We start from the raw sequence: 11,450 nt of genomic DNA on the forward strand, positions 1-11,450 counted from the left end.
AAAAAAAAATGGTGGAAGTCAGTTGCAGTGCACCTAAAAGGAAAATAAGGAAAAACAGGAAGATTTATCTGCATTTTCATTATTCGTATTCTGTAAACTTTATTGTTTTTGTGGACCCCATGACAATTTAATCAAAAAGACTGTTGTTTTAAACTATTTATGAAGTGTTATGTAAATGTGGCCATGTTTTTCAGATGGCTTAAATTTTCATCACACTCTTCGTAGTGTGAAAGTGTTTTAGTCAGTGGAGTTTTATGACTATACCAGCAGGCTAGCCCTTAGGTTATTTTATTTTGTATTTTCCAATGAATAAGAAATAAACTTTTCAATCAAATTAGTTGATTTTCTTATGTATAATGAAATGATTTGGCTCTGATCTATCAAGATATATTTAAGATATTGGCATAAAGATATAAAGATATAGATATTATAAATTTAAATGAATTTTTCTATCTCAGTGAATTTTTTCAAGTCCAAGTGCAAAGTACAAATTGCTGCCATGCTTTCTGCTCCCAATTAGATTCAGTCTTCTGGTCGAGTTCTACAAATTGCCAAGGCCCTGTTAGAAGATGCTGGCAGATACACATGTGTGGCTACCAATGCAGCTGGAGAAACACAACAGCACACTCAATTGCATGTGCATGGTAATGTAATTTCCACATCTCAACAAAAGAATATATTTTTTGGCTTTTTAAAAACATGACGGCCTCATTTTTATTGAATTACAGTATAAAAGAAATGAGTGTTTTGGTTCACCTGAGAAACTCTTGATAAAGCTTATTGTAATCTTAATTGTTAGTATTAAGATCTTCAGTTTTCAGGTTATCAAACAGGATGTGCAGGACCCCATAAAGAATACTAATCCTACATTTTAAATTATCTGTATTCTGTTAATTATCTGACAGTTTTCTGTATTCAGTTGCCTACTTATAAGAAGTATTTCATTATTAGATGGTATCCTGGTTTAAGATCTGCTCTGTGCTTTAATAAAAGTCTAGTGGCAATGGAACAAGTTGCTAGTGTTACAGCACTTTAGATTTCTAAAGGATCATCAAATCAAGTCAAGAATTGAAGACTTCAACTTTCCTAATTTAGCCAGGATATTTTCATAAAGCTGTCCAATATCTCTGTGCACACATTATTTATTTTCTCTAATTCATGTGACTGCTTATGCAGTCCTCCCTCCATACATACGTACCTCCCTTCCTTTCGTCCTTCCAGCATTCACTCCACATTTACTGAGGAATTGAGCTTAGAATAATGCACCCACAGCACCTAACTTAATTCCAGGTGCATAGTGAATTTTAAAACAGTATTAACAAAGCAAAGAGTAAATAGAAAGTGGATGAAAGAAATTCAGTCAGATATGACATTCTTCTAATTTGCTTCTTTGCATATTTTATTTTAATCATAAAGTTAAGATTTATTACCAATCCCCTAAGTGTTTCTTTTAAAAATTTCTTTTCTTCAGTTCTCCAAATAAAAACACCTCATTTAACCATATTTACGCACATGAAATCTATGCTCCTTAAAAGGGCCTATTATTCTTTCCCTGAGTAATTAATTTGAAGAGCGTTGTCAGAATGTAACCATTTGAGGGAGGGGAGGGGTATGGGAAAAAATGAGAACCAAGACCTGTCATGTAAAGGTATAAGATCCCAATGATGAATGTAACTGTACTGTATACCTAAAAAGTACCAGTAAACTCAATAAGAGAGAGAGAAAAAAAAAGAATTGGCTCAATATGATTAGGGAGTTGAGAGTTTGATGATACTATCCTTTAAATTACAGTACCTTGAGTTTATCTTGTTCCTCATAAGATCACTTGTGTCTTCCTTGTGATCTTTGATAGCGGTCTCTAGAAGCTACTTAGACTTCTATTTCCATCTAAGTATGTGTTGGACTTTCTCTTCTCTATCCTAGTTTGTTTCCCCAAGGCTCAATTTTTTTCTTCCATATTAAAAACACAGCTTTAATCTCTGGTATGAAAAACTATAATAGTACATAAGATCCTAATGATATAATCGATAATGTGAAATAGGAAGAAAAGAGCTAAAGGTGTAGGGAAAGTGGGATGGGCAGGGGAAAGGTAATAAGGGAAAAGAAAAAATATGAGAAAATGAAAAAATGGAAATAAAGTGTTTGTAAAAGGGGAGGGTAGGAGGGGGTGAAGGGAGGGCAGGGACAAAGGGAAAAAATGAGAACCAAGACCTGTCATGTAATGGTACAAGATCCCAATGGTGACTGTAACTACTGTATACCTAAAATGTACCAGTAAACTCAATGACAGGAAAAAACCAAACCAAAACAAAACAAAAATCACAGCTTCCAGAGTCCTGCCCCCTAGGTCTCCTGAAACAGCATCTCTAAAGTAGGTGGACTGAGCCTCAGTATCAAAAGAAACACTGAGCCATGCACTAAAGATTGATTTGTAGACCTGTAAATGTAGTCACAAATAACTCAAAACCAGAGTCTGAAAGAAATCAAGTATTTCACCACGTAAAAAACAACAATAGAAAAGAATACTAATACCAAGAAAACACAACTCTATAAACCTGTGATCTGAATATGGAAACAAAATGTCAGTTAGCAAGAGATGTAATTAGGGTGCACATCTACATGGAAAATCATCAAAGAGAAGAGCCATCTGGAAAACATCTGCAGTAATGTGAAAAGAAAGAGAAACAGAAAGTTAGTCACTAAAACTTTTTTAAAAACTGCCAAATCTGTTGGAGCATATAAAACAATCTTCTTTATATAAATTGTCACATATTGTAGTAGCTTACAATGTTTCATCTAATATGACCTGGATTTGTCCAAATAAAAACTCATCTCCCTGCAGGGAGAATAAATGATGAAGTGAACTTCTAGTCTAAGATATTGGCATAAAGATATAATTAGATATTATAAATTTAAATGAATTTTTCTATCTCAGTAAATGTTTCCAAGTCCAAGTGCAAAGTACAAATTGCTGCCAAGCTTTCTGCTCCCAATTAGAGCACTTCCTGGAGGAAGTGGCCAGCTAAGTGCATATGACTGGAATCTGGACAGAAGGCTGCACCTCTTCTTGGCGCTCATGATAGCAGTGTCACTTTGGATACATGGGACTTCAAACTTGACTTTTTCCTCTTCGATATTTGTATTAGTCATTTCAGTGATAATTGGGGCTGTTTAGAAAGCATATTAATTTTTAAGAAGTTGGATAATGAAAGACATTAAAATGACTTCAGTGGTCAAAAGGGAAAGTTAATGTAATATGAAAAACTATAAGAATACTGTATTAAAAGCATGATTTAAAGAGTTCACATTTTGAAATACTTTTATTTTGATTTTTGCAGTTATTGTAGATATGTTCATTCATTTTCATAAAAGGCTGAATCAGTAGTAGGGTTCAGTAATGGAAGTTACAAGATAAGGAATAAGAGTAGAACTGCTCCCTCTTGGAATGGTTCCAAAGTATTATGTACATTTCTGGTGATAGACATTAAGAAGGACTTTGATGAAAACTATAGGGAAGAAGTTATTATTTATCTGTTAATGAATTTATTTAACTAACCCATTAATTACTTTTCATTTTGTTATGGAAGGAATTGATAAGTGACACACAGCGAGGCACAGAATGGAAGTAAAATAAGAAAAGTTTATTTTGTCGGCAAAGGTTGATCACACCTAAAAGCATTGCCTGGGATCTATGATACACTAGGTTATAACCCTTTTTTAAAATATGATTTTACAGCCTTGATCTCATTCAGGTGGTTATGTTTAATTCTCTCAGTTCACATTACTGATATACAAATCATGGTCACAAGACAGTTAACTTTCAACCCATATATATATATCAATTCTTTGTAGTTAGGGGAGTTTACCTTTAAGATTCGCCTAGCTATCTATTCTAGCCCATAGGAAGGGGGGTGTTCAGGGTCAGGTAAGCAAATGTTAACAATTTTTTTTTTAATCTTAACATTTTAACAATCATGTGGTTCACAGAAGTTTGGAGCTCAGGGTTTTATGTGCCCTGTCATCTCAGGATAAGACCAAATGACTCATTCAGTGGTAGATGCCTGTTAAGTGTCTGTTAATTCTAAACTCAACAAAGCAGACTGCTGTTAGAGACAGCAGAAGCCATTCTACATTGTAATATTTTGTAGGTTTTGTTATTTATAAAAGTTTTTTCTATCAATGTTAGAACTTAATTTATTCAGTCTTTATAGACGGGTAACACATTCAACAAATAGACATTACAGTTGTCATCCAAAACAATCAATCCTAAATTACTTATCATTCTAATTGTATAATATTTTCTCTTCTTCTAAAATAATCTTAGATACTGTCATTCTTCTCAATCATGGAAAAGAATGTTTCCAATAGCTGAACTAAGGGTGCATGGTCTCTTGGACTAGGAGACCAAGTCATGATCATAAGAAAATAAATGTCTATTTTAAAAGGCAGGAGCCTCAGTAGGTGGTCTTTTTTCATCGTCAAAGTTTCATAATTCTGAAAGTTTTTATTCTCCAGAGCAAGCTATGAAATTATATCTAAACCTCAAATATTTGCCAAGTGACACAGATGTTTCCATAAACAAATGACTATTTGAGATCTAATAGCTGAAACATTCATTTCATCTGCACCTAATTATTTCCTAGGAAAGAATCAACCAAGGTGAAGCTACCAGAAGTAAAATACAGCTATACGAATAGACTTCACATTGGTTTTTACATTGTCAATTAATGCATATGGGATACTAAGCTTAGATATTAATTATCTGAAACTTACAGTACTCATCTGAAAATAGTAAGCATAATGATAATACCTCATATTCATGGGCATTGTGTGAGTTTTAAGTGTAAAACTCCCCATGAAAATATTTGGTTCCTGGCTTTTAGTCAGAATCCGTAAATTGTAGCATGAAGACTTTCGGTAAAACACATGTCTGGTTTCTGGAACTATACTGCACCATTTTAGCAAATATACCTAAAGTCCTGCTGCCTTTACTGTTGATCCCACTTGGTAAAAGTATTAGTAGAGCACCCATTATTTTTATTTTATTTTTAAAAAGTATTTGCTTGGCTAACATTTGCAAACACCCACTAAAAAAAAAAAAGTTTCTCTCTCACTTCTGTGTTTTGGGTAGTAGCTCACTTATGGCCTAAAGGAGACTTGGGAATGCTGTAAGGAACAATTGCTTCTCTTCTTCCTCCTCCTTCCCCCTCTTTCCTCCCTCCTGCTGTCCTTTCCTCCTCCTTCCCCTCTCCACCCCTCTCTTCTTTTTCCTTTTAATGAATACGTTTGGTTCAGGGCTCTATTAGACTGTCTTTCTGTTGTGACTGATTTCATTTACCACTCTTCCATAATTTTGATGTACAGAAGAGAATAAACTTCCCAAAATTATTTTTAGAGCAGTTAACAAATTCAAACTTAACCAGGATTACAAAGAGATGATTCATGCTCTGCGTGGTTAAAAGAGTAAGAAGAGTCTAGCACATACTGTGTCAAGAGGATGTTGTGATTTGGGCATGATATGCACATGCAGGTTTTGGAAGAAAAAGAAATGAATGCATTCCGTTGAAGGAATTCACCTTTCTGCCTGGAGAATGCAGGCATTTTATAACAGAAGATACTGTTACTTTACTGAGGCTTTATCTAGGATAATGTTCTACATTCAAGACTATATTTAAGTAGTTGAAATGATTACTTTTTAATCTAAAAATTAGGTTTTTCTTATATTTATTGATTTATATTGGAACTCTGTCTACAGCTGAGCCAATGAAAAATCATACAACTTTATAGGCAGGATTTTAACTTCTTTGGCAAATAATGCCCTTAAGAATCAGTAGATTTTCAGTCTGCTGTTTCTGTCAGTCCTGTGTGCTAGTAACCACACCCAAAGAGCATCCCCTCCAGGGAGGCATTTGGTTTTAGCTGTCCTTTTTTAGTTACTAAACATTTAGTTACTTAACATGTCCGAAGCATTTGTTTTAAGTGACAGTTACTTTGAGGTCACAGCTAAGTTATCATCCTTAGATTTGCTAAGTCTGGCTGAGAAGATTAATGAAAACCACTCTATATTTGAAAACCTGTAATTTTTGTCTTTAACTCTTTGAAGTAGAAAAAGCAATTGGGCTTTTTAATCCCCCATAGCTGTGAATTATGTTGAAATTCAAAGAGCAACAAATCGAATTCTTTGTTGTATTTTTATGAGATTTTTGTGTATCAGTTATGGGAGCTCCTTCATCTTTGATCAATTCTTATGTATTTAAAATTCTAAACTGATAATCATTTATATACAGATCACATAGAATTCACATAGAAAATACATTCACTAGAAAATACATCCTTTTGAAGTGTAAAATTCATTTCTACAAAGTTGAGTAATCCTCACCACTGTTTAATTTCTGAATGCCACTTCCTAATTCTAATTCATCCCCTAGCCTCACAAAAATATTCAGGTCAAAGGAATATTGCCCCAGTAATATTTATCCTTCCAAGAAACATGGGTTTCTTTCTATTTACTTAGATCTTAATGTCTTCAGTTTATTTCAGGGGTATTTTAGAGTTTTTAGTTTAAAAGTCTTGCACTCTGGTAAAATGTATTTTTTAGTATTTATTTTATGAATATTTTAATGTTACTGTAAAGTGAACAGTTTTATTTCACTTTTAGATTTTTATTGCTAGTATATAGAAATATACATGATTTTTGTGTATTGATCCTACTGATCCAATGTCTTATAACCTTGTCAAACTCATTGGTTGCTTGATGATTTCTGTGGAAGTTGACATTTGTGATCTGGATGACATTTTTTTTTCCTATTTCCTAATTACCCTGAGTAGCACCCGGAGTATAATATTGAATAGAAATAGTGGGAATATTGTCCTTATCTTGTTCCTGGTATTGGAGGAAAACTTAAACTGTTAATCACTGAATATGGGGTTAGCTGTAAGTTTTCTAAAGATGGGATTAATTAGGGTGAAGAAGTTTTATTCTATCCTACACTATTGAGTGTTTTTTTAAAAACCAGGAGTAGTTTGGATTTTGTTAGATGACTTTTCTAGCTGTGCTGAGATGATCATTTTTCATACTTAATTTTACTAATATGGTACAGTGCATAGATTTATTTTTATATCCTAAGCCAACCCTGCCTTCCTGTGATACATACACCTTAGCCATAGTGCTTAATCTGTTTTGTAATTTGCTGTAATTTTTCATATTACAGTTGACTCATAATTTTTTTTTCCTCATTGAGTATATTGGTACATTTTAGGTATACAGTACAGTTACATTCATCATTGGGATCTTGTACCTTTACATGACAGTTCTTGGTTCTCATTTTTTCCCTTGTTCCTCCCCTCCCTTCGCCCCTGTATTAAGAGATAACAGGAAGTAGGAAGATAGATATTTCTCACAGGAAAAGAAAATCAAGGAATGGAAGAAGGGGAGAGAGAGAAGAGAAAGGGAATAAAAAAGACTTAAGACATGTTATGTACATGTACATTCTCCAGCAATTAAAATGAACATTTTGTACCTCAAGCACATGACAAAGAAAAAAAACACAAACAAGAAGAGGTCAAGGGATACGAATAGAGGGGAATTGAGTGAAGAAATAGTGAATGAAAAAAGGAAATAATATATTTAATTTAGGTGTGCCAAAGCCCCACAAGGAATGTAAATATTATATACTGAAAATGTACTAATAAATAAAAAAATCATAAAAAACTCAGTTCACATGACATGTTGAGCTGAGCAATCAGTTAAAAGGAAGATACGATTCCTTTAATTTTTTTGAAAATATACCTAGCAGAGGGATGGCTGGGTCAAATGGAATCTCTAGTCCCAGCTCTTTGAGGTATCTCCATATTGATTTCCATAGTGGTTGCACCAGTCTGCACTCCCACCAACAATGGAGAAGGGTTTCTTTTTCTCCACAACTCCTCCAACATTTGGTATTGTTTGATTTCTTGATAGATAGCAGCCATTCTTTGTGGGGTGAGGTGGAAATCTCAGTGTTGTTTTCATCTGCATCTCTCGAATGACTGGTGATGGGAACATTTTTTCATATATTGCTGCTTTTGCTTCTTTGAGAAATCATAATTTTTTATGACTTTTGTCATGCACATTTCCTTTTTATGGAAGATCTCTGTCTGGTTAATTTTTATAGGTCTCAGAGGAGTATTCCTTTGCTTTTTTGTTTTGGAAAAGTTTGTGAAGAATTGATGTTAATTCTTTTTAAAGTTTGATAGGATTCACTAATAAAGTGATGTCATCTTACTATTTTCTTTGTGGGAAGTGTTTTGATTACTCATTCAATTTCTTTGTGATTATAAGTTAATTCTGATTTTAAATTTATGCTTGAGTTTCAGTAGTTCTAAGAACTTTTCATCTCATCTGGGTTATCTAATTTGTTGACATGCAATTGTTTATAATATTCTTTTATAGTCCTTTTTTATTTCATTAAGATCATTAGTAATCTCTTTCCTTTTTTATTGTAGCTAGTTGGTCTTTTCTTTTTTGTTTGTCTTGGTTAATCCAGCTAAAGTCTTTTCTATCTTGATGATTTTGGGGGGAGGTAGGGATTGAACTTGGAACCGTGCACTTGCGACACAGAAGGCAGCACCACTGAGCCAAATCTTCAGCTTTTGATGATTCTTTTGATATATCAGCTTTTGGCTTTCTTATTTTTTCTCTTATTTTTCTATGTTCTACTTTTAGCTAAAGTCTTTTTATCTTGATGATCTTTATGAAAAATCAGCTTTTGGGTTTTTTTATGCACTGTTTTTCTATGTTCTTTTATTTCTCTGTGCTCTAATTTTTCTTATTCCCACCTATATTTGCTTTCAGTTAATTTTGCTCATTTCTTCTTTCTTAGGATAGAAGTTTGGTTATTGATTTGAAATCTACTTATAAAATACAGGTGTTTAGGGCTGGGGATTTAGCTCAGTGGTTCTGCAGCATGCCTCACAAGCATAGGGACTCAAGTTCGATCCCCAGTACCAAAAATGAAATAATAATAAAAATAAAATATAGGTGTTTGCATTTACAAATGTCACTCTAAGCTCTGCTTTATATGCATCTCACAAGTTTTGCTGTATAAGCTTTATCTATTCATCTCAAAAACTTTTATCTAACATCTCATGTGACTTCCTCTTTAATCAGTAGTCTATTTAGAAGTATGTTAATTAACTTCTGCCTATTTTTAATTTTCCCCAATTTTTTATTAGTAATTCAAAATTTCATTCCATTGTAATAGTGTAACATGTCATATAATTTTAATCTTTTAAACAAGACATGCTAATGCCTTAGGTACAATTCCTGAAAATGTTTTGTGCTTCCTTGTGAAGAATGTGTTTTTTGCTGTTGTTGAGAGGAGTGTTCTGTGTGCAACTGTAGTGTTGTACAAGTCTTCTGTTATCTGTAAATTGTTCTATTTATTATTGAAAAGGGAATAGTGAAGTCTCCAAATTTATTGCTGAATTGTCTGTTTCTCTCTTTGATTCTATTAATTTTTGTTATGTACTCTTACATTTATAAATTTTGCCTTCTTAATGACATTTGGCATCATTAAAAGGCTTAAAAGTACATAACATCCTGTCACTAGTGACTATCTTTATCTTGAAGTACATTTTTACTATAGTATAGCTTCTCTAGCTTATTTTGGATTATTATTTGTATCATGTGTCTTCTTCTATCCTTTTGTTTGCAACCAGTTTGTGTCTGAACTGCAAGTGCTTCTCTTCTAAATGTGTAGTTGGATCATGACTTTTTTATTCATTCTTCAATTGCTGTTTTTTGATTGAATCATTCAATGCATTTACATTCATATAACAATTATTAATATGGTAGGATTTAAGTCTGTCATTTGTTATATACTTTTTATATACGCTGTGCCATTTTTTGTTTTCTGTTCTCCCATTGCTGCTTTTTTGTGGTAAACATTTTCTTGTGTACCATTTTATTTGCCTTATTTCCTTTACATTTGTATTCTTAGGTTATCTTAAGGATCAAACTTAGCATCTTAATAATAATAATACAGTTTAAATTAACACCAAATTAATTTCAACAGTATATAAAAATTGTGCTCCTGTACAGACCCTTTGTTTTTCCCATTATTTTGTGCTATCATTGTTACACAAATTACATCTTTTTAAAATCATCTACACATTAAAAATTCTTAAATTATTGATTTATGCTATTTTCTTTTCAATCAGTAATTGGAAAAAAGAAAGTATTTTTGCTACCTTTTATTTATCTATGTAATTGCTTTTTTATGTTTATATGCATTAATTCGTATAAATGCATTTCAGCCTCCAAGACTTCCTTCAATATTTCTGGTTAGAGCATATGGCTAACAATGAATTCTCTTTTTTTGTTTATCTAGGAATGTCTTAATTTCTTTATTCTTGAAGGCTAGATTTGCTGGATTCTTAGATAATACTAATGCTCTTTCTGCATTTCAAATGTCATCCCACTCTCTTCATGATTCCATTTTTTATATGATCCCTGAGATTTTTTAAAACTGTTTTTGCATGATAAGTCACTTCTCTGGTGCTGGATTGAGGGGAAGGGATTCTGATGTATTCTGGTGTGGATTTCTTTGAGTTGTTCCAATGTGTACTGTTAACCTTCTTAGGTGTATAGATTAATGTTTTTGTTGCAATTTGGGAGAGTTTAAACCAGTATGTCTTTAAATACTCTTTAAATGTCTTTAAATACTCAGAGGGTTCTCTGAGATTTGTATGATCTGTTGCCTTTTTAAAATGAATTTTTTATCATTGCTTCTAAAATTAGATGCCTTCAAATTCAATGGTTTTGTGTTTTCCCATCTTGAACTTGCTATTGAAGACATTAGAATTCCAGGATTTCTATTTTCTTTTTAATTATCTTTTTATTCATTCTCTATATAGAGAGATATTATTGTTCTATTTCCACTGAGGCTTTTAGAAATGGTTTCTGTAATTCCAAGAACATATATTTAAGATAGGTGATTAAAAGTCTTCGTCTCATTTTGGATGCCCATTTTTGAATCAGGTCTTTATATTTGAGGGGCTGATTGTTTTGAGTTCTTTATATATTCTTGATAATAGTCCTTTGTCTGAGAAACAGCTGGTAAAAATTTTTTCCAACATTGCAGATTGTCTCTTAGTTCTGCTGATGGTTTCTTTTGAAGTACAGAAGCTTTTTAGTAAGATGAGATCCCAGTTGTTGATTCTACCTGCTAGTTCCCGTGCTACTGAGGATTTGTTCATAAAATCTTTTCCTATGCCAATGTCTTCCAGAGTTCAGCCTAACTTACCTTCCAGCAAGTTTAATGTTTCTGTTTTAATATTTAGATCTTTAATCCATTTGGATTTTAATTTAGTGCATGGTGAAAGATAAGGGTCTAATTTTAATCTGTGGCAGGTTGACATCCAGTTTTTCCAACACCATTTATTAAAGAGGCTATCTTTCCTCCACTGAG

General features: G+C 32.8%; 1 protein-coding gene across 1 annotated transcript in view; it reads left to right on the plus strand.

Moving 5' to 3' along the window:
* Hmcn1 (hemicentin 1) overlaps window positions 1–11,450 on the plus strand; it is a 419,231-nt gene that overhangs the window by 260,499 nt on the left and 147,282 nt on the right. The window contains exon 36 of the mRNA XM_010635433.2: window positions 521–644. Within this exon, the coding sequence (XP_010633735.1) occupies window positions 521–644 (124 nt within the window). The remainder of the gene's footprint in view (window positions 1–520; window positions 645–11,450) is intronic.

The sequence above is a fragment of the Fukomys damarensis genome, unplaced genomic scaffold (assembly GCF_012274545.1).
Source record: "Fukomys damarensis isolate Sample0158 unplaced genomic scaffold, DMR_v1.0_HiC HiC_scaffold_11, whole genome shotgun sequence".
In the NCBI taxonomy this organism is placed as follows: domain Eukaryota; kingdom Metazoa; phylum Chordata; class Mammalia; order Rodentia; family Bathyergidae; genus Fukomys; species Fukomys damarensis.